The sequence below is a fragment of the Gracilinanus agilis genome, chromosome 3 (genome assembly GCF_016433145.1).
Source record: "Gracilinanus agilis isolate LMUSP501 chromosome 3, AgileGrace, whole genome shotgun sequence".
Classification (NCBI taxonomy): domain Eukaryota; kingdom Metazoa; phylum Chordata; class Mammalia; order Didelphimorphia; family Didelphidae; genus Gracilinanus; species Gracilinanus agilis.
The window spans coordinates 134,404,545-134,429,321 of record NC_058132.1 but is presented as its reverse complement, the minus strand read 5'-3'; the positions used below and the strand labels follow the sequence as shown (position 1 = coordinate 134,429,321).

The 24,777-nt window shown below is 35.0% G+C and overlaps 1 protein-coding gene across 1 annotated transcript in view; it reads left to right on the top strand.

Annotated features, from left to right (window-relative positions):
- BRCA2 (BRCA2 DNA repair associated) overlaps nucleotides 1–24,777 on the top strand; it is a 79,853-nt gene that overhangs the window by 16,798 nt on the left and 38,278 nt on the right. The window contains exons 8-10 of the mRNA XM_044666098.1: nucleotides 4,640–4,754; nucleotides 6,288–7,406; nucleotides 13,310–18,184. Coding sequence (XP_044522033.1) covers nucleotides 4,640–4,754; nucleotides 6,288–7,406; nucleotides 13,310–18,184 — 6,109 coding nt within the window. The remainder of the gene's footprint in view (nucleotides 1–4,639; nucleotides 4,755–6,287; nucleotides 7,407–13,309; nucleotides 18,185–24,777) is intronic.

Here is a 24,777-nt window from a genome sequence, read left to right as displayed (position 1 = left end):
GCAGCTATAAATATTTTCATACAAGTCTGTTTATCTATGATCTCTTTGGGGTATAAACCCAGCAATGGTATGGCTGGGTCAAAGGGCAGGCATTCTTTTATAGCCCTTTGAGCATGATTCCAAATTGCCAGCCAGAATGGCTGGATCAGTTCACAGCTCCACCAGCAATGCATTAATGTCCCAGTTTTGCCACATCCCCTCCAGCATTCATTACTCTCCCCTTCTTTCATTTTAGCCAATCTTGATGACTTTTTTATGTGAATTTAATTTTCTTCTACTTTGCTGACATGATTGTTTCAATTTTTTTAGTTAAGTTTTTTTTTTAACCCTTAAAATCAATATTACATATTGGTTCCAAGGCAGAAGAGCAGTAAGGGGCTAGGTAATGGGGGCTTAAGTGACTTGCCCAGGGTCAAACAGCTAGGAAATGTCTGAGGCCAAATTATAATCCAGGCCTTCAATCCATTGAACCATCTAGCTGCCTCCTTTTAATTAACTTTCTAGAATAGCCTAAGTAAATCGTATGATCTGTAAAACATGGTAATTTTATTTCCTTTTTGTCTATGCCAGTTCCTTTAGTTTGCCTGAGTAACTTTTCAATTTTATTATCCAAATGTATATAAAGACTATGTGCTTAGTTTTTTATTTCTCTTTTATTTCTCTCTTGCTCTAAACTATTTTGTCCATTTCATAAGAATATGGTCAACCATTTTAAAGTATATAGAAGCTTTACTACATTGCAAAGCAATCTCAGGCTTTGAGCAAAATGCTAATTAGATATAGTGCAAATATATTGATGTTTCAGACTTTTTACATTGATTTCTATGTGTTCATTAGCTACTGATTTCTAGCTTCCTTCTTATTGTGTCTCTTATCTCTGCTTTCTAGGTCAGAGTTGGATTTCCTTTTTCTCAGTTCCTGTGTTCATTAAATCTACCATCTAGGTTTCAACTGTAGTCTCTAGTCAGAATTACTTTCTTCATTGCCATGCTTAGTTCAGACTAGGTCCATAACCAAGAAGAAACTGCAAGAGAATTGGACAGAAGTGTTCCAGACATTTTTTTTCAAGAGTGAGGTGTCCATGATACATGACAATACTGCTTTTGGAGGGACAGTTAGTAATGATGCCTTCTAATTTTTTCATTAAAAAAAACAACCCTTACTTTCTGTCTTAGTATTAGTTCTGAGACAAAAGAGTAGCAAGGGCTAGGCATTTGGGGTTAAGTGACTTGCCCAGAGTTTCACAGCTAGGAAGTATCTGAGGCCAAAACTGAACTCGGGTCCTCTTGACTTTAGGCCTGGTACTCTATCCTTTGCTACCTAGCTGCCCCTTGTTGTGTTTTTTAGTATAATTATCTTGTGGGAAAATGTTTTCTTTTCTTCCTTGTAATTTTTGTCACTTTTTGGCATTATTTTTCTTGATTTGAGGTGACGAAGCTAGGAGTTACATTGATTCCATTTGTTCATCTGCCACCATGTCAGAAGTCTCAAATAAAAGATGCATAAATACAGATAAGTAATTTGAAACAAATCATTTTTGAGGTCAGAGGAAGAAAGACATTAATTGGCTGTAATTTTTTTAAGGTTTGAGCAGAGCTTTAAAAATTAATAGGACCTAAGCAATGTTTTGACATGGAGAACTGTGTAAGATAATGAGTTTAAGGACTGTTGTTATTTCTTGGTTTTTATTGTCCTTTCTAAAGTAGAAGTTAGAATAATGTTTTTTTGTAAAGTCTTATTAAAAGAGTACACTTCTAAAATATTCAAATCAAGGTTATCTTTTTTAATAACATTTAATTTTTCCCCAGCTACATGTAAAAAACAATTTTTAACATTCATTTCTTAAAAACTTTTGAGTTCCAAGTTCTCTCTCTCAATACTTCCTTCCCTTTCCTTCTCCCTGAAATGGTAAACAATCTGATACAGATTTTACATGTGCAAGTCATAGAAAACATTCTCCCATATTAGACATTTTTTGAAAGAGATCTCAAACAAGGGAGAGAGTGTGTGAGTGAGTATATGAATGATTTGGCTTGTATTCAGAGTGTCTGGGGTTGTCTTAGATTGCTGTATTGCTGAAAATAACCAGATCATTCACAGTTGTTCTTAAAAAAATATTGTTGTTACAGTGTACAATGTTCTTCTGGTTCTGCTCACTTCAGTTTGTGTAGGTCTGTCCAGATTTTTTTCAAAATCATACTACTCAGAAATCAAGATTATCTTACAGGACTTGTTACCATAGGGACAGAAATCTGCAAGCACAAATTTGTTTCCAATCCTATCACCTCAAGTACTATGTGAGTCAAAGACTTGTTCACTTGGCACCAGACATGTCATGGAGAGACAGCAATGATATCTTTAGCTTGCAGTATTTAAATGTATTTAATGTATATCATAATCACATTTATGTTTCTATAATCACATTCCTTCCCTTTTCTTCTGGGGAATTTTTGATAATAGTAGCAGTAATAGCATTTATGGAGTGATTTGAAATTTCTAAAATGCTTATAATATTATTTCATTTGGTCCTTAATTATACCCTTGTGTTGGGTGGTCTTGGGCAGGATTTAAAATCGGGTTCTTCCTGATTTCAAATATAGCACACTCTATCCTCTATGCCACTTAGGTGTTTAATGAGCATCTTTTGGGAGAAGATTCCCTGAGCTCTAATTTAGATTGGTTATGAATACAGTTTAGAAGTTCCTTGAGAGTACAGATTATTTAATTATTTGTATTTGTATCTCCAACACCAAACATGGTACTTATAGATGCTTAGAAGATCTAGTAGATGCTCAGTTAATGCTTATTATGCAAGCAATCCTCTACTCCCAGTCTTCCTAGAGAAGAGATGGATTAGAGACTCAACACCATAGTTGAATTCAGCTTAAAATTTAGAGGTTTTTCCCTAATAAGTTTATATCAGACTTTTTGACACTAAGACTGAGTAATGCATTAATGAACAGAATTTAACTTTATATTCAGAGTAAATTGATTCTGAACTTTGTTATAGTCATTATTATGCTCCATGATAATAATGCATAAATGTTTTGATAAACAGTTGATAAGAGTTGTAATCAGTACTATATTTATACAGCCAACACAGATTTTTGTGTTTTTTAACTTCTAAATTTGGGAGAATAAAGGAGAGATCTAGCCAGTGGCTGAGAAGAGAGCTCTACTCCCTCAGGAAGCTAGGTGGCGCAGTGGGTACAGCTTTAGGCCTAGAGTAGGAATCCCACATCAGATACTTACCATCTGGGTGACCCTGGGTAAGTCATTTAACCTCTCTATTTCAGTTTCCTCATCTGTAAGATGGCATTAATAATAGTACCTACTTCCCAGGGGTTGTTGTGAAGATAAAATGAGATAATATTTGTAAAGTGCTTTTCAAACCATGAAGTGCCTTGTAAGTGATAGCTGTTATTATTGTTAATATTCCCCAGTTCTTCTGCTCAATCTTTAGTAAGGGTTGCAAAGTCTTTCATCATCCTGTTTGCCATTTCCTATATGTTTTCCAGCTCCTTAATGTCAAAATATACTCACAACTGAACATAATATTCTAGATATAGCCTAATTGAGGAAGGTTTCAGCAGGATTATCATATTTTCTCTCTCACTTTGGACACAGTATTTCTCAGATATAACCAAAGATTACATTAGCTGACTCATTGCAATCTGTAGCCATGATTTGGAACAGGAAATGATACCTTATTAATAAAATTTAATTTGAATCATTTCTGGATGATTATTATCCTGGTTCTGTGATTTCTTTGATACTGGGAACTCCTCAGGCAGAAATTCCCTCCACCAATAAAGATTGCCACCTCTTCTGCAGTGTAGAGTGTTCGAGAGAGAGGACAAGTGATTTGTCTGGGGTTCCAGGGTAAAGATGTGCCCGAGCTATTCCTGATTCCAAAATTCTCCCCCCTCTCTGACATGCCGCCTCTCAAATGACTATTATGTGGGAGAAATTACCACATAAAACATAAATTCCATAGGATCCTCCCTTGTATTCTTATAATGCTTTTTGCTTCAGTAGCCCTTTTTTTGCTTGGTATTTATTTACCAGGTATATAACTGTAAGTAATCTTTACTTGTTAAGTGAAATATATTTGGTAGAGTAGTAGAGATGGCATAATTTTGTTTTTAGAATTATTAAACAGCAACGCTTATTTTTGTAGCCTCAAGCAATTTTCCTAGTCTTTGTAGGAGGAGCTGCTGAAGTTGTGATTATACCTCCTGATAGGTCCTTATTCTTCCTGGCTCCATTATTGCTCACTAGTGTGGAATGTTTTCCTAATATTTGAAAGGTTGTGCTTAATGCTTAATTTAAATCTACATTCTCCTTTCCTAAGTTCTAGTCTCAGGACTTTCATAATTTTGCTTTCCTTGTGAATCTGTTTTATACATAGCTTTTCTACTTTCTTTTCCATTCTCCCCACTCCCTACTCTGTTTTTGTTTTTGTCCACCTTCAGTCTTCTATACCCTAATGAATAATTTATTTAAAATTGTTGTTATAAAGTAATTTATAAGAATACTTTTAGAAGTAGGTTATCTCACTGACTTCTTAAAATTTAGGTATTTAGTACATATAAAAATGTAAGACAGAATTTCAATGTCAATATTTTAATTTTTGCAGATGTTACGAAAATATTTATCTCAACACGGTGAAAGTCCAAAGAGACTTGATAGGAGCACCTCTTCTGTGCCACACATTGAAAATATACATGCAGAAGGATATGGCATGAGTCAGGGTGAGAATCTCACTTATTGATTTGCTTTGCCTTGTGAGCACTTATATACTATTAGGCTCTTTCTTTACCACTCAGGTGAAAAGAAAAAAGGCCTGTACGGCCATTTCTGTTGTAAATTCCAATGTTAGACAAGTCTCTGTTTTCCCAACATCCCCATGAGGCAATTAGTAAGAGTATTTTTACTCTCATTTTACTCCTGGGGAAGCCAAAACTCACGAAGGTGAAGAGACTTATCCACAATCAGACAACCAGGAAGTGTCTTCTGGGACTGAAACTTAGCTTTTCTGCCTCTTAGTTCAAAGCTTGTTCCCCATTAATAGGCTACTTTTTTCTAAAGTGGGTAGCTAGATTTATCTTAAAGTTTTCTCAGCTTAATAATTTTATTTGGGAAGTGAATAAAGAATATATACTGGAAGTGGAAAGGATATTTTATTTTATCATCATTGGAAGGATAATCTGTGGCTCACATTTATAAAGGACATTCCAAAGGTCTTGCGGAAATTTGAAACTTTAGTATTAAAAGTTTAAACCTAAGACTGGAGACTCCCTGAATTTTTTATTGAATTTTAAGGTTTCTTAAGTGCTTTTATATAGTTATTTCATTTTATCCTCATGACAGCCCTGTGATATAGTGCCTTTATGCTCTTCATTTTACAAATGAAACTTATTTGACTCAGAGAGTAATTTACTTGCCTTATGAACACAAAGTAAGTTTCTGTCTTGATATTTGAACCCAAGTTTATCCTGACTCCAAATGTCAGTTTACACCTTCTGCCTTTCTCAAAAGATTAGAAAACACTAAGGACACTAAAAATAAATAGTATCAAGGCAGCTAGGTAGCACAGGAGATATAGTGCCAGACTTGGAGTTGGGAGGACCTGGGTTCAAATGTGGCCTCAGATATTGGCTAGCCGTGTGACCCTGGGCAAATCATTTAACCCTGGATTGCCTACCCTTGCCTTTCTTCTGTCTTAGAATTGTTACTAAGACAGAAGGTAATAATTTTTTAAAAAATAGATAAAAAAAAATTTTTTTTAAGAATAAACACTATCTTGAGTAGTTTGGTGATTAAAAGTACGAGTATTCCTTAGGTACTTGATTAAGGCCAAATCTTTAAAGACTTCATATATTTGTCTAATTTGATGAGATAGATATATGAATAAAACCAAGATGACCTCAAGGACTGCTTTGTTTTTGTCTTTGTATCCCGAGTGCTTGGGACGTAGACACTTATGTTGTTGAATTGTACTTTTCAGCCCTGTTACTGAAAACATGTAAAACATGAAAATATGAAATAGTAACATACTGGATCTTCTAGGACAAAGACTGCAATGTAGATTAGAATTGTTAAGTATATCTGAAAATAAAATTTAAATAGAGACATCCCTTTCCCTTTCTTATTTAATTATATGTATATACATACCTATAGATAAATATATTTGGAATAACAATAATTCTTCATATAATTTTTTGTGTTTGACATGAGTTGAGTGTTATTAAATTATTTTTAAAGTAGTATTTTTATTTTAACAGAATTGGAAAAAATGATAGACGATTCATTTGATGATGGAAATAACTTCAAAGACCATGGTGGAAAGATGATGATTAATATGCCAAATATTATGGAAGAAGAAACATGTGATCCAGTAATTAACACACCTGTAGAAGATGATGCTTCGTTCAATTTTACTGGTTATAAAAAAGGAAATCTACGAAAAGTAAAACTTGATAAGACTAGGAAAAAATATTCTAAATTAAAAACTAATGAACGTGAAGAGACTGAAACACTAAGTAAGAAGAATAACTATTCCAGTGCATCTGAAACTGAACTAGAATATTGTTATCCATTCATTTCAAAAGCAACAAATAATGAAATTCAGAAGTCTATTGAGAATGTTAATGAAGAACTGTTGGAGGATGATGTACCATCCTCAGCAACTCAGTGGTCTCAACTAAACCTTTCTGGTTTAGATGTAACTCAGATAGAGAAAACACCACTGCCACACATTTCTTTTTGTGTTCAAAATTCAGAAGAAGGACCAACAAACAAAAGCAATGAAGATTCCAGTCTCAGTACTTTAAAAACTGTGGAAATAGCAGCATATAAGGAGGATGAGAAGAAGATTACCACACCTAATAAAGACAGTGTAATGTTATTAAAACAGATATCTCCTGAAATTTCTCCACCAAATTCAACGTCCCAAGAAAGGAAAAGTTCCAAGTTCAAGATGGGCCTAACATCTGAAGAAACCATCAGTATGGATTTCTTGGAGAGTTCTTCCCTTTGCATAGGGAACACAAGCATTACAACAGAAGCTAAAATTTTTGAGAATAACCTGGAAATCCCTAAGTCATCTATAGATGATATTGTTTGTTCTGAAAAGCATGGTTCGTTATCTCCAAATAAAGATGGCAAAGGAAGCTGTCCAACAGTTACCAAATGTAACTCAGCACCTTTGAACAGTACAGGCATAATATCTCATTTTAAAAAGAGGACAAAAAAGTTTATTTATGTTGTCAGTGATGACTCATCTTGTCAAGGAGAAAAAATAAAAAAAACTCAAGAAATAGAATCAGTGAACTGTTCTGCATCATCCCATTTAGAATTGAATTCTTCTGAAGAACATCATGAATTCACAAATGCTATTTCAGGTACTTATGTTGTTACTATTGAATATGGGTTTTCTTCCTGTCATGTTCTAAGCAGATAATATTAGGTATATAAACTATAAATAAAAACATTTACACAAAAATAACATTGGCACCTATTTAACAAGCTGTTTTATGCTTCATCTAGATTCAGACTATTTATAATTACATAGTTGATTTGATTTCTTTTTTTGACTAGTAATTGATTAGACCTTGGTGTTTCAATATATGTATATGTCCTGAGTCAAAGTAAGAATTTCATAAACATTAAGACCTAAAACAAAAACTGTCTGCATTGCTGTGACATTTAAGGGTAAAGGCTTTCTATTAAATGTACTAAAGGTTCCCGCATAGATTTTTTTTCTGAAACATAAATATATAGCTTTGCAATTTTCTGAATAGTTTAATGAGAAGCATGTATAAAATTATTTAGCAATATGCCAGTCAGGTTTTATACAAACCTTAGCTATAAGTGGGAAAAGTACTCTTTATTTTTGTTGTCTTTCATTTTCAAAGATGAAATGGCTGTGTGTGTGTGTGTGTGTGTGTGTGTGTGTGTGTGTGTGTGTGAAATGACCAATTGTGTGTGCTTTATTATACAAAACTAATTGTTTTGTGGCTTTATAAACTTTTGCAGAGTAGTGGGTAGACTATGTAAGAAAAGGAGAGCGTTATGTGGTACAGAGAAGTTTTATCTTTTGTGGACAGTAATAGCATTTAATCTCCTGAGGAACATATATATTGTATTTTGTCACAGCTAATATTTGTGAACTAGTTAATATGTTGAATAATTTGCTGTCTATTGAGAGGAGGCAGCTAGGTGGCTCAGTAGATTTAAAGACACTAGAGACCTGAGGTCCTGGGTTCAAATCTAGCTTCAGACTCTTCTTAGCTATGTGGTCATGAGCAAGTCACTTTAACCTCCATTCCCTAGCCCTTACTGCTCTTCTGCCTTGGAACTGTTATACAGTACTAGGTCTAAGTCAGAAGGTAAGGGTTTTTAAAGAATGTATATTGAATCTTCTGTGCAGAATATTGGTTTTGGCCCTGAGAGATGTAAGGGTTAGCTGAAACATCACCTTACTTTTATGGATCTTATAGTCTAGTAAAGCGAATTGCCAAAAACACAGATTATCACACATTGTACATGTTAAGTGCAGCAAAAAGAAAAGAGCACCCTGTGAGGTCAAAGGAGAAAAGTTGTTATTAATTGAAGAATTGGGGATCCAAGTGCTAGAAGGGGCTTCACAGCTCATCTAGTACAACTTGTAATTTTATAGATGAGGAAAATTGAGGCCTCCAGAGGTGTAAATGACCTTCCTAAGAGTACTCAGTAAAGTTACAAAATCCAGAATGTGAACCAAGCATGTCCTCTTCCTCCAGATCCAGGGAAGAGCTGGCAGCATTTGAGTTGGGTTTTAAAGAACAGGTGAATGGTGAAAGATATATAGTGAAAAGAAAGGGACTTTAAGCCCCTGGAAATATTCTGGGCAAAGGCACAGCGGTGCTTAAGAGTGGGGTTTTTTGAGAGGTTGAGATTTTTTTTTTTTTACCCTTGTACTTCGGTGTATTGTCTTATAGGTGGAAGATTGGTATGGGTGGGTAATGGGGGTCAAGTGACTTGCCCAGGGTCACACAGCTGGGAAGTGTCTGAGGCCGGGTTTGAACCTAGGACCTCCTGTCTCTAGGCCTGACTCTCACTCCACTGAGCTACCCAGCTGCCCCGCGAGGTTGAGATTTTTTAGCTTGATTGAAACAGAAGGCATAATAGGGGAGTGTATTATGAGGTAAGAGAGAAGTAATTGGGTGCTAACTTGTGGAAAGCCTTGAATCCCAGGCAAAGAATTTGGACTTGGTAGATATTAGGGAGCTAATCAGTCAGTGAGTGTTTATTAAGCACCTTCAAAGTAGGTATTGTGCTAGGCTCTGAGGATATTGATGAAATAATCCCTACCCTTTAGGAGCTCACATTCTTAAAGGGAAGACAACAAGGACACACATGTACATACATGCAAACATACACAAACATACATCTATGTATATGCACACTTGTGTGAGTACACACACATATTGATGTTGTTATGCCCACCTCTTCACGACCTCATGGATCATAGCATGCCAATACAATGTGGGTTTTTTCAGCAGAGATACTAGAGTGGTTTGCCATTTCCTTCTCGAGTGAATTAAGGCAAATAGAGGTTAAGTCTACTTGTCCAGGTTCATACAGCTACTAACTGTCCGAGGCTGGATTTCTGATTCTAGGACCAGTGCTCTATCTGCTTAGTCATATCATTACTGTGTGTGTATATAATGTCTATTTCTGTATATGTGTATATTATATATATTGTGTATATGCATGTCTATTTGTGTATATGTATATATTATATTATGTTTGTTTTTGTACACATACCCCAAACATCAAAAGAAAGTAGTTCATGGGTGCAGGTTGAGAGCCAGGTCTGTATCCTAGGTTCAAATCTGACTTCAAAACACTTCCTCGCTTTGTGACCCTGAGGAAGTCACTTAATCCCCATTTCCTGGCCCTTATCACTCTTCTGTGTTGGAACCAATACACAGAAGGGAAAGGGAAAGAAAGAAGGAGAGAGAGAGAGAGAGAGAGAGAGAGAGAGAGAATGAAAGAAGGAATGAAGCTCAGTGCTGTATGAAGGAAAATACCTTCCTTTGACACAGAATAACATCTGTCCCCTGCCATCCCGCTGAGCATCAACATGCAACATCACCATGGAGGGAGGAAGGCTGGCACAGGAAGGAGAAAGTCTCTTTATTTCTGCTCTTGAACAGATTGGCTCCCTGGAGTATGGAGGAAACCATTCTGGTCTGGAACCTAAGACCAGATCTTACCTGAAATTAGTGAGGCTAAATTTCTCTTGCTCTCATTTTATTAATAAATGCTTAATACTCCAGATAGACGCTATTTTATTCCTAACAATATGGCTGACTACAAAGGCAGTTTTGAACCCTCTGGGTTTCATTTTTATTTTAGTTTTTTTATTCCTAACATTTCAAAGAAGTAGTTTGAAAAGGAGGGTATTACTAATTGAGGGAATCAAGAAAAGCAGAATTCTTTGAGTTATATTCAGGTGAAAAGGGAGTATAATTCAGGCATGGAGGACAACTAGTGCAATGGTATAGAGACAGGAGGTGAAGTGTTTGGGGGTGGAGGCAAAGAGAAGGCCAGTTTGGCTGCATTTCATAGTGTGGAAGAGAGAAATGTAAAGTGTCTGAAATACAGGTTATGGGGCAAAGTTGTGAAGGGATTTAAAAGCTAAACAGAAGAGTTAATATTTAATTCCAGGACCAACAGAAAGCCAGAGGAGTTGGTTAAGTAGCAATGAAATATGGTTAGATCTACACTTAAGGAAACCACTTTGCCAATATTAGGGAGTTTCTGGAGAGTATTTAAGCAGCAGATGAGATCTATGTACAAGAATATACTGGTTGCCATGTGAAAGATGGATGAAAGAAAGAGTAGAGATCTGTTGGGAGGCTATAGTGATCTAATTAGGTTGGAATAAAGGACTGGATTATGGTAGTGGGAGGATAGATAGGATGAGATATTTATCCTCTCAAGGGATATTGCAGAGAAATTTTCAACACTTGTAATTGATTATCTTTTATTTATAAGGGAGAAGGAAGTAACAAAGATAAATTAAAGATTATGAAATTTGAGACAGGCAAATAGCGATGCCTGTCCAAAGGAGGAGGAGGTTTAAGGAGAAAAATAATGAGCTTACTTTGAGACCTGTTGAATTTGAAGTGTCTTTGGAATATAGAGCTGGAGGTGTCTGTAGACATTTGGGTCTGGGGCATCTAAGAGAGGGTAAAACTTGATGCATTGTTTTGAGAGTCTTCAGTTTTGAGTAATACAGCTATTGAAGTGAATGAAATTTCTGTGGGAGAGAGAATTGAGAACAGAAAGTCAAGAACAGAACTTCCAAAAACAACTAGATTAAAGAGTTGGGATAGGGACGGGATTTAGTGAAGAAGAAAGAAAAGAGATATGAGTAGAAGCAGGGAAAGTGTTGTGTCTTGAAGCCAAGAGAGAAAATAATATCCACTAGTAGGGACTGGTTGGCAATGTCACAAGCTTCAGAGAAGTTAAAGAATATGAGGACTAAAAAGGACCTTTGGATTTGCAATTAGTCAATCCCCTTCTAAAGAGCAGTTTGAATGAAATTATAGGGAAAGACGTGTGATTACCAGGTTTTGAGAAGAGAGGTAGTAATGAAGTGGAGGCATCCTCTATAGAATGTTTTTTTGAGTCTTCTCTCCCTTACTCTCCATCCCAAAATTTGGAAATGTGAATGGCAAGGGATTCATGGGATAGTAGCTTAATGGAATAATAAAAAGCTCAAGGGAAGACTTAGGTTTGGGAGAATTCAAGGTTATATATAAGCAGATATAGGAAAGAACCACTGAATGGAAGATAAGAGAAAAAAGCTGCTGAAACTTAAATCTTGGAAGATGCACAAGAGAACAAATTCAAAGTTACAAGCCTTAGTGAGAATTAAAGCTACTTCATCTTCTGTGGTCAGAAGTAAGGAGACAGTAGATAATGATGCTGAGAAGCATTAGATGATCTCAGTATTCTCAATGAAATAATTAGAAAACAGAAGAGAGTAGCAATGGTATGGAGCTCTTGAGAACAAGATAAGGATAGAATAAAATCATTGTCAATACAAGAGTGAGGCACTAGGTTTATGTACCATGTTTATAGTGGGTTAAGTCAGAACAATTTCATTAATTTCTCCACTGATATGCATTAGCACTGGAAGACCTAAGGACTTAGTAAGTTTATGGTCATCATCTATCTCTACAATTAGCTTAAGAACTTAAATATCATCTTAGATAAATCTACTAATAATTTGTTGGAGTTCTACTTTATATTTATATTTATATATATTTATATAAGATATAAAAGTATCTTAATATTTTATTACTATGCAATTCTACCCTCTAAATTAACTTTGAGCCAAACAGTTTCCATAACCAGTTACTCAAATTTAGAATAAGATATCTGTGTTTGTAGAATCTCTTAACAATTTCCATGCCATTCACTCATTTATTTATTTATTTATTTAGTCGCTCATTTATTTACTTGTTTGTTTGTTTGTTTGTTTGTTTGTTTTTAAGCCCTTAACTACTGTATATTGGTTCCTAGATGGAGGAGTGGTAAGGGTGGGCAATGGGGGTCAAGTGACTTGCCCAGGGTCACACAGCTGGGAAGTGTCTGAGGCTGGATTCGAACTTAGGACCTCCCTTCTCTAGGCCTGGCTCTCAATCCACTGAGCTACCTAGCTTCCTCCCATGTCATTTTTTTAAGAAGAGTATGAAGGGGAAATTTCTTAAAATTTCTAACCTTTTGCTTGATGTGAATCAGCATTCATAACTTAATAGGTAAAGTGAATTATTTATGTTTGTATGAGGAGTATCTTGGGATCATAAAATAATATAGATTAAACTAATGACATTTTATGAAATAGAGAGGAACTAAACACATGGTTCATTGGCATAGGGATTTCTCAGATGAGGAAATTATAACACTATAAACCATCATTGGAGAGAATATTAGGCCTAGAGCCAGGAAGCCCTGAATTCAAATATGGCTTCAGACACTAACATTGTAACCATGGGTACATAATTTAAGCTCTGTCTATCTCAATTTTCTCTCCTATAAAGTAGGGAATAATATCCCCCAACTCAGAAATGGTTGTGAAGTTAAAATGTGATATTTGTAAATCACTTTGTAAACCTTAATTTAGGTTCTATTTAAATGCTCACTTGGTTATAGAGAGTTACCCAGCTGACTTTTTTTAACCATTTAAATTATCTACTCAATTTATCACAGCAGTGTTCCTAAATTGGTGTATTTCCTTTTTTCTTAGATTTCTTGGATTCCTCTATCAGAAGAAAATGTTTACAATTTGATCCTGAGGAACAAACTGCCCCCTTAACTGGTTGTGACAAAACAATGATGGAAGAATATTTTAATGAAAGTAGATTTCCTCATAATGAAGTAACATCTCAGGATGTAGGTTTTGAAGAAATAGAAATGAATAGAGGAGAGCTAGAGTCAGCTATAACAGAAATTGGTAATCAGACACAATCTCAAGAAAGAGGCTACAATGATTTTTCAAAAAGGCAAAGAGTTTCAAATACAAAAGAGTGTATCTTGACTGCAACATGCCTTCCCCCTAGAAAACATTCAGAAGTAGAATTGGGGAGTTTTGGAGAAAATAGTCACTTTCCAACAAAAAATAGCACTTCGCATGACTCCATTAATTCCAGTATAAATTCTTTAACTCAGCTTCCTCAGGATACACGAGAACTTTCAGTTGTGATTTATGGAGAAAAGGAACCTTTGTGCGAAGTGAAACAAAAACCAAGATTTAGGAGAAACTCTGATTCAACTTTTATCACAAATAAAGTAAGATCTGAACTAAAAGAGAGCTTTGGTAATATTAAGGAGAATCAAGAAACTGGAGGAGATGCTCAAGAAATGTTATCTGAAAAGTGCAAAGAAGTGACATCAATTTCACTGGGGGCACAGGTCAACATTGTAAGCCTAAGAGACCAAGAAAAAACTAATTTGATTACAGAAAAAACAGCTATTGAACTATACCCTGAGGAAAATTTGCCTTTGAATAAAGAGAATTTCATTTTTCAAACAATAGATAAAAAGAACTTAAGGGTGACAGACAATTCTGAGGAATTCTTTGCAACAAGTTTCTGTTACTTGGGAGAGTCTATTCCTGAGAACTCTACAGAAATAGATCGTAAACAGACAGTTCAGGAGTTGTTCACGGAAGATTCTTTTTCATCAGAAATAGTTCCTGAATTTACAGAGGACAGCCAGGATAAAAATCAGTATTCAAAATTGGTTTATGAATGTATATCACAAAGTAATAATTCTTATTCAAAAAATACTATTGATACTAATGTGAAGCCAAAGAGAAATGAAGAAAATTATTTGGGAAAATGGGCAGAGTATTTTGATCCTGATTCAAATAAAAGTTTTAGTTGTGGCTTCAAAACAGCTTCTAATAAGGAGATAATACTCTCTGAACACAACATTAAGAAAGGGAAACTTTTCTTTAAAGATATTGAACAGCATTATAACAGCAGTTCTATAGAAGTTGTGAATACTTCAACTTCAGTAGCAGCAGAAAACATCAAGACTGATTTAGATATTAAAAACCAAGACAAGAATTCTTTTCCTGCTTGGAAATCAGGCCCAAGCCATATTATATCTAAGGATGCGCAGAGTAACATATTTGTTCTTAATGAGAAAGAAATTGACACAGCTCTGGAAGATTTATCCTTAAAAAAAGATCTTGATTTTAACCACAATTTAACAGCTAGCCAAAAAGCAGAAATCACAGAGCTTTCCACGATACTGGAAGAAACAGGAAGCCAATTTGAATTTACACAGTTCGGAAAACAAGGTCCTACAGTACAGACCCTTGAAATATCCACTAACAAAGTAGATGAGTTGGGCAACTTAAATACTTTTGAACTGCAGATGGGTTTTGAACTTGGTGATCATTTTGGAGCTAAATATGAGACAGATAATAACAGATCTCCTGAACAAGCAGATTTAAATGTGAACTCTGAAGTGGTAATTAATGTAAAACAAAGAACTGTTTATTTACCAAAAAGTAACTCTGAACAAGGTGCCTCTACTGATATTTTTAATGAAAATGAAATGGAATTTAAAGGCTTTTGTTCTGCTCTTGGAAGAAAGATGAACGTTTCTAATGAAGCTTTACAAACAGCTATGAAATTGTTCAGTGATATCGAGGAAATTGGTGACAGTCCTCTGCAAAATCTTAGGAATAGTCCTTTGGATAGAAGTCAGAAGTCTAATATTGTTCCTGCATTCAAGATAGCAAATTATATTGATAATAGTAAAGATTTTAAAGGAAAAGATGCTAAATATATACACAAACCACAATGCAATGTTGAGAATAATACTGGCATTTTTGTTGAAGAAAATATGTTAAATTGCAGCAGAGATCCAGAAAATAAAGAGAGTAGTAGTCCATTATTTATTAGTTCACATAAAGATAGTAGTAAATTAAAAGGATCTGTTGAACCTGATTCAGATAATAACTTTCAAAGAGAAATAAATGGTTTGTCATCTTTTGATCAGCAAAATATAAATCCGAAAATGTCTGACCAACTTATAATACAAGAAAGTTATCCAGTTAAAGAAGGATTGTTAGATTTAATTTACTTGGGAAAAGCTGTTAAAGATGAAAAAAATTTTACCTCAAATGTAAGCGGAATGGAAGAGTTGGTTTCTAATCAGGAGGAACAAAAAATGAGAGAAAATGAAAATTCCTCTCAGCTACCAAGTTTTCAGACTGCAAGTGGTAGAAATATTATGGTCTCCAAAGACTCTTTCAGTAAAGTTGCGCACTTGTTCACTGAAGAATGCTCAGTAAAAGAACTAAATGATTTTTCATTTCCTTTTACTTTGAAAATGCCAAATATTGCTCTTAATAAATCAGTGGAGCCTTCAGGAAAAGAGAGTGAAAATTTAGTTGAAAATGAAATAGAAGAAATGGCTCTTGCTACTAAAAAAGAATTGATGCCTATCCAAAAGGGACCAAAAATTGAAAACAAAAAATGGAAAGAGTATAATATGGTGGGTTTTCATACTGCTAGTGGGAAAGAAGTTATAATTTCAAAGGAATCTATGACTAAAGTAAAGCACTTTTTTGTTGAGGAAAATTTGGAAAATGATGTTATTAGCATTAAGAATCCCAAGACGGAATTCTTTAATGAAAGAGAGAAAGTTAATGAAAAACTTGTACAAGCTTATGAGATAGTTGAGTTAAATAATGCCCAAGTGTGTGAAGAAATGCAGAGTTTTCAAGATAATGATGAAAAAGTCCTTGTTCCTGTTAGAACCACAGATCTACCTAAAATAACTGATAGTATGCTGTCTAATGAGCCTTCAAATGATATTTTATTTGAAGGGAAACTATCTGAAATTAAAGAAAATTGTATATTGTCTGATGCTAAACAGTTTGCTGATTTGCCTGTTGAAAAGTCAGGTTTGGGATTTTACACAGGCCATGGTAAAAGCATTTCTGTAAGTGAGACTTCATTACTGAAAGCAAGAAAATGGCTCAGAGAAATAGATTTAGGAGGAAAGACTGAAGCTTCAAGTATGGTTGTCTCTTGTGTTGCTGAGACCATGTGTGTAAAAGCAGACTCTGATGTCCATGTGGAGAATTCTGTGCCTTTATGTACTTCAAATAATATATCATCAATTGAAGATAACAAAAATATTTCTGATAAACAAGATGCAGTCTTTTTAAGTAACGGTATGTCAAACATTAAACATAACTTAAAACATGACATAGAAAGGTCTGATTTTTGTCATTCAGATAATGCAGATTTCTTTTCAGAACATATATCTGATAAAATAATGTCATGTCTTAAGGCACAGCCACCTGCATTCACTACAGCAAGTGGTAAGACAGTTCACATTTCAAATGAAGCAGTACAAAAAGCAAGAGAGATGTTTATAAATGATGGTGATAAATACCTAAAACCAAACATTGAGAACAAATCAGAAAATAACCACATGAAAAATGTAAAAGATCCTTCTAAGATATTGGAAAACAAAGACATTTCTCCTAAATCTTTTGATGGCAAGAATAGGAATATATCCATGAATGATATTTCTATTTCAAATAAAATACATAGTAAAAAAGCACAACTTGAAACTATGTCCACAAATACTGGATTAGAGATGGACTCTGAAGTATCACATTGTCAAATAAATTCTAAAACTTCTGATTTATATAAATATACTATTGGAAGACAACCCAAGTGTAGTCCTTCTGTTGGAATTTTTTGTACAGCAAATGGCAAACCTGTACAAGTATCAGATAATTCATTAAAGAAAGCCAGACAAGTGTTTTCTGAAATAGCAAATGATTCTGAGCAATTACTTTCCCTTAAAGGTAGTGAAAGCCATCCAGAAACATCAATAGGAGAAGAAAATGCCATACTTTATGCAAAAACCAACCTACCAGCACAAAAGAAAGGCTATTTGAGTAATATGCAGAGTTTATGTAATAATTCTGGATTTAATACAGCAAGTGGAAAACAGGTTTTAATTTCTGAAAATGCATTGCAAAAAGTTAAAGGTATGTTAGTAGAATTTGATTTAATGAAAAATGAATGTCTTGAATCTATACAAGATGTTACACCAAAAGCTCTGTCTCCAGTACTTTGTATTGAAGGTGGTGAAACCCCCAAACATATTGTAAATTTCCAAAATAAGGAAATCTGTAATAAAGAACTTAACTTCTCCAATAACTGTAATGTTGAGATAACTTCTTCAGAAAATAGAACTATTGAAGTTTCTTGTGATCAATTTAAGCAAGATGTGAAACAGTCACTTTTAGAAACCAAATTGACTCCTGCTAAAGAAATTTCATTTTTGAAAAAAGGACAAGTTGGCCTTAAGAATGTGAACGTGGAAAGTAATGAAGCTATAGATGGTCTTCCTTTCAAAAGAAATCTACAGGTTTCTTCCCCTAACTCCAAAGCCCAAGAAACTTTTATGGAAAGAGAAGCAGTGGAAATTGCCAAAGCCTTTATGCAAGATGATGAATTCACAGATTCTGAATTACCTCATAATACCAAACAGTCCTTTTTTACTTATAAAAACAATGAAGAACATATCCTGATGAATTCAAGATTTGGAAAAAGAAGAATGGAAGAACATGCCTCATATGGTAGGTCTTTTAATTTTTTTTTTCAATGTACAATATAATAGTTAAAATGGAATTAAACCCCTTGTTTGATTTACTGCTAAAACAAAGTTGTATTAGACTTATATGTAGTTTATGCGGGGAGGGGGTGGTATGCAATTTGACTGCTCGTTGGTACTTTGGTGTGACTTTCCTTTCAGTGTTAGTTCTGGTGAGATAATTGGCAATCGGCCTCATGTGCACTGAAGGTGCTTGGCAGATTCTTCAATGTCTCCTGGTTCTTTGGGTTTTGGCTTCCTAATTAGGTCTTTGGATTCTGGTGAGATTCACTTTCGCTTTTGAATTCACATTTGCAGTCTGGAGACATTAGGATTAAACTTAGGATATTTGTAGCTAGGCAGTACTGTCTGTCTCTACATTTTTCCATTTTCACTCTTTCTACCTCTTTGTAAATAAAGCTGCCAAAAGTCATTTTGACTTAAATGGTAATATTTTTAAATCGGCAACCACAGTGTAACTTTAGAATTCTTATATTTAGCATAAAACTTAAATTTAAATTCTTACACCATAAATTCTTATTAATTAGAATTTTCATTGCATTATTATTTGACATTATTTCTGCTTTTCTGCATTTGGTTTTGAAGTTTTTATGCCCTAGTATATATACTAGTTCATTTTTTTTCTGTACATACCATGTACTGCTGAAAAGAAGATATAGTTCCTTTTGTCCCCATTTGATTTTCTCCAGACAGCTATTAAATCTGACTTTTCTAAAATTTCATTCACTTTCTTTACTTCTTTCTTGTTTATTTTTTGGTTTGATTTATCAAGTTCTGAAAGGGGAAAGTTGAGATCCCCCACTAGTGTTAGACAGTTTTACTGTCTATTTCCTCTTTAAATTAAATAATCTCCAGAGCCAGATGGATTTACAAGTGAATTCTACGGAATTTTTAAAAGAACAATTAATCCCCATAAACTATTTAACAAAAAAGGAAGAGGAGTCATGCCAAATTCTCTTTATGACACAATATTTAATTTAATTAATATTTAACTAAATATTTAATTCATTTAATTTTTTTCTTTAAAATTTTTAAGACTTTACCATTTGTTGCATATATATTAATTATTGATATTACTTCATTGTCTATAGTACTTTTTATCAAGTTATAATTTCTTTATCTCTTTTAATTAGATATATTTTTGTTTTATCTGGTCTGAGGGCACAATTGCTCCTCTTGGTTTTTTTACCTCAGTTGAAGCTCAATGGATTCTGCCCAATCTCTTTACCTTTTACTCCTTCTGTATCTCCCTGTCTCTGTGTACAATGTTATTCTGGCTCTGCTCCTCTCACTCCGCATCAATTCCTGGAGGTCATTCCAGTTCACATGGAATTCCTCCAGTTTATTATTCCTTTGAGCACAATAGTATTCCATCACCAATAGATACCACAATTTGTTTATCCATTCCCCAATTGACAGGCATACCCTCGTTTTCCAGTTTTTTGCCATCTAGAATGGTTGAATCAATTTACAACTCCACCAGCAGTGCATTAATGTCCCAATTTTGCCATTCCCTAATTGATAAATGGGCAATTTTCAGATAAAGAAATCAAAACTTTCAATAAGCTCATGAGAAGATGTTCTAAATCTCTAATAATTAGAGAAATACAAATCAAAACAACTCTGAGGTATCACCTCACACCTAGCAGATTGGCTAAAATGACAACAGGAATTTCTTTTTGTACAATTAATTTAGCTCCTTGTATATTTGAGTAATTAGACCTTTGTCAGAGTTTTTTGTTATAAAGATTTTTTTCCCAGTTTGCTGTTACCCTTCTGATTTTGGCTGCATTGTTTTTGTTTGTCCAAAAACTTTTTAATTTAATGTAATCAAAATTATTTATTTTACATTTTGTAATTTTTTCTAACTCTTGTTTGGTTTTAAAATCTTTCCTTTCCCATAGATCTGTCAAGTATACTATTCTGTGTTCGCCTAATTTTCTTATAGTTTCCTTCTTTATATTCAAGTCATTCACCCATTCTAAATTTATCTTGGTAAAACTAGATCTAAACAATTGGAAAACCATTGATTGCTCATGGGTAGGATGAGCTAACATAATAAAAATGACCATTCTACCCAAATTATTTACTTATTTAGTGCCATACCTATCAAACTACCCAGAAAACTTTTTTGCAGAATTAGAAAACACTAAAACAAAGTTCATTTGGAAGAACAAAAGATCAAGAATATCAAGGGAAATAATGAAAAAAAAAATGTGAAGCAAGGAGGTCTAGCAGTACCAGATATTAAACTATACTATAAAGCAGCAGTCACCAAAACAATATGGTACTGGCTAAGAGACATAAGGGAGGATCAGTGGAATAGACTTCGGGTAAGTGACGTAGGGAAGACAGTCTATCATAAACCGAAAGAGCCTAACTTTTGGGACAAAAATCCACTATTTGACAAAAACTGTTGGGAAAATTGGAAAACAATATGGGAGAGATTAGGTTTGGCTATGTAATTCTTAGTTATAAACTTAGCTTCTTTGACTTCTGGAATGTCATATTCCAAGCTTTCTGATCCTTTAATGTAGAAACTGCTAAATCCTAGGTAATCCTGACTGTGACTCCATGATGTTTGGATTCTTTCTGTTTGCAATACTTTTGTTTCTGTTTGCAGTACTCCCAGACAGTCCTGGGAGCTGTTATTTGGGGATTTATTTCAGGGTGTTTGGTGGATTCTTCCCATTTCTATTTTATTCTCTTGTTCAAGAATATCAGTACAGTTTTCTTTGATTTATTTCTTGTAATATGATGTCTGGCCTTTTTAAATTTTATCATAACTTTAAGGTGGTCCAAAAATTCTTAGATTGTCTTTCCTGGTTCTGTTTTCCAGGAGATTTTTCAGTAAGATATTTCATACTTTCTTCCATTTTTTTCCCATTGTTTTTATTTTGTTTTATTCTTTCTTGGTGTTTCATTAAGTTATTCACTTCTATTTGCCCAATTCTAATTTTTAAGGAATGATTTTCTTCTGTGAGCTTTTGAACCTCTGTTTCTATTTAGCCAATTCTATTTTCTATGTAACTTTTTTCTTTATTGGATTTTTCTACTTCTTTTTCTATTTGACAAATTCTACTTTTCAAGAAACTCTTTTCTTTGGATTTTTGTGCCTCTTTTTCCATTTTGCTAATTCTTCTTTTCTAAGCTGTTGTTTTTTCTTTTTGCATTACTTCCATTTTTCTTCTGCCTCTCTGATTTTTTAGTTCCTTTTTGAGCTCTTCCAGAGCCTGAGACCCCATTTTTCTTTGAAGTTTTCCATGTGGCTTCTTTGCTCTCACTGTCCCCTTCTGAGTTTGTGCCTTGTTCATCTTTGTCTCCATGATAATTTTATTTGGTTAGGTGATTTTTGTTTGTTTGTTTTTTCTGTTTGCTCATTTTCCTAGCCTTTAAAAAAACCCAAACCATTATCTTAAAAGGTATGCTCTGTTCTCAGGGCAGAGGGGACACTGTCTTAAACTTCAGATTTTCCTTTGTTATTACTTTCAGCTCTAGTTCTGAGTTTCTGTAAGTTTCAGTTTTTGCAAGACGGTATGATGGCCTATGGGCTGGGGGCTCTGAAAGCTGCCTCCCACTGCTGATTCAATCTCCTCTAGCGACTGCTGATGGTTTGCAGGGCTCAGAGCACTGTGAGCTACCTTATGCTGGGACTCAGGGCCTCGCCTCAAGCCTGGCCAGTGGATCTGAGCCTCTCTCTGAACTTACAACAGGCAGGGTTGCTGCAGACTGCCTTACCTTGGGCGTTGAGACCTCACTGCAGAGGGCCGCAGTTACTTTAGGCCTGACTTTAGGCTTGAACTGGCCAAACTTTGTGGACTACCTTGAGCTAGGGGTTAGAACTTCAAAGGATGCACAAGGGTCATCTGCTGTTGGATTAAGTAGGGTCTTGGGGTCCCAGAGTTGGCTTGGACCCAGGTTCAGAACATGGAGCTGTAGGTGGGGGGGTGGGCAACTTGTTGTACTTCTTGGTCGTACAGCTTTGCTTCTGACTCCCTTTTCACCCCAGTGAAATAGGCCCTCTAGGCCTCTCTTTCAGGTTGTTTTCTACAGAAGTTACTCTACTCTGCCTCCTTGTTGGTTCTGTTACTCCAATATTCATTTTGAGACCCATTTTAAGGTTGGTTTAAGAAAATTCTCAGAGTAGTTCCAACTTTCTGTGCTGCTACTCCACCATCTTGGCTCTATCCGTCAAGAAGGATAATTTTAGGAAGAATTGATGATCACTGGGGTAAGATCATAATGAATATTGGGAGTTGTGAGATCAAAGACATATGGAGAAGAGGCACTTGTTTGTCAGAGACTGGAGCAAAGGAAAGAATGTGGAATTATGTCAGGGAGTTTGGGGGTATAGAATTCTGAAGAAGAGAAAGCTCATGCCATGGCTTTTGTTTCCTTAATAAAAATTGGGGCTGAGGTACGTTTCTGAGAAAGAAGTAGGAAGCAATAATATAGGGATCTTGAAAAGAAAAGGTTTAGAATAGACAACAGGAAGCAACAATAGAGCCAAAACAGAGAAAATGAAAGAACTGCCATACTGCAGGAGCAGAGAGACCCAGCTAAGATTAGGTAGAAAATTTCTATTAGATCCAGTTGTCAAAATTATGTGACTTTAGCAACAGATAAGTAGGAACAAAAAAGCTGTGTGGGGTGACTGGTTGGTGACTTGGAGTTGAGATCTGGCAATACATGAGTCACAATAGGATAAAGAACAAAAATAAAGGACACTGTAAAATTAGCTAGAGGGTCAAGATTTTAGTGAAAAGAAATTGAAAATAGAATAGCAGTAAGATAGATGAACCAGAAATTACAGAAAAGATGAAGGGATAGATTTAGGGGAAGGAGTTGGAGAGCTTCCAAATGAAGGGGGTGGGAGGAGACTGTTTAAATTCCCAGAAAAGGTATACAGCATAAAAAGCTACCAGTCATATATTTATTTTTTATCTTTAGGTAATCTTTATTTTTTTATTTTTTTTTTATAAAAACTCTTACCTTCTGTCTTAGAATCAATACTGTGAATCAGTAGTTAGAATCAATACTTGATTCTAAGGCAGAAGAGTGGTAAGGGTAGGCAATGGTGGTTAAGTGACTTGCCCAGGGTCACACAGCTGGGAAGTGTCTGAGGTCAGATTTGAACTGAGGACCTCTTGTCTCTGGGCCTGGCTCTCATTCCACTGAGCCATCCAGCTGCTCCCCTTTACTTAATCTTTAGGAGAATAACTACCTGTATATTAGGGTTAAATGTGAAAATACAAGAGGGGGACAGGAAAGTTTTGCAAATGGCTTTCTATAGCAGATTTCATCTTCACATTTGAAAGGTTTAGAGAAAATGGGATTTTTTGGTTTTGGATGAGCAAAAATCAGTTGACTGGATCAGGGAAAACATGCACATGTAGCCACAGAAATCTCTGTTCAGGGTATTAATGGCCAAGTGAGGCATGACAAGGAAATATATGCTTATTTAAGGTGTTTACAATTTATAAAGTATGTCTGCCTCAAATAATGAGGTATTATACATCCATTTCTGGATGACAGATTAAATCTATCAAATACTAGAACCCTGGAGGGCCTTCTCAGATTCAGGATTACTGATACGGACATTAGCGTTTCTAACACCCAGATCTCTTCTGTTTGTGAAAACGAGACAGGATGAGGCCGAGGTAGCAGATAGATGCACGACCACCTGGGAATACCAGTTGCTGTAGACTTTATTTTTTGTTTTAAACCCTTACCTTATGTCTGGGATATATAGTATCAGTTCCAGTCCAGAAGAACACTAAAGACTAGGCCATTGGAGGTAAGTGGCTTGCCCAGGGTCACACAGCTGAGACAGTGTTTGAGGACAGATTTGAACTTCAAGGTCCTCCCAACTCCATTCCTGGTGTTCTATCCACTAAGCTACCTCACCACCCCGGTGTATGCTTTTTATTTTTATTTTTAGTATTCTGTGTATTTATTGTTTTACAGCAGAATGCCCAACACAGATCATCATAACTGCCAAATAGTCACCAATGCAAAATAGTATATATAGTGCTTAAGTACAAATGGGAGACATGATTTTTTTTTCTCTAAATAAATTACTTAAACACAAATTTATGGTCCTACAAAATAGCATTATACTAGATGGTCTAAGTCGATAATGGCAAACCTATGACACATATGTCAGCACTGACACACGTAGCCATGTTTGATGACACACAGCCGCATACAGAGAAGTATGAGCTGCATGCCAAGGATGAAACATTTGCTGTAGTATAGTGTAGACGCTCTGTGTACCATAGATGACAGTTCTACCTATATTATTTTACCTATTTTGGTTTATTAAATAGTTATATATTACAATTATACATTTTTGTTATTTAAACTATAAATATCACGAAATTACGGTTTTTTTTCTCAAAGTGACACACCACCCGAGTTATGCTCGGTTTTTTGGCGAATTTTGACACACCAGGCTCAAAAGGTTGCCCATCACTGAACTAAGTTGATCTGCCTCCTTGGACCCACAGTAACTTATTTTTCCAAAAACCAATAGAATCAATATACTGAATCATCATC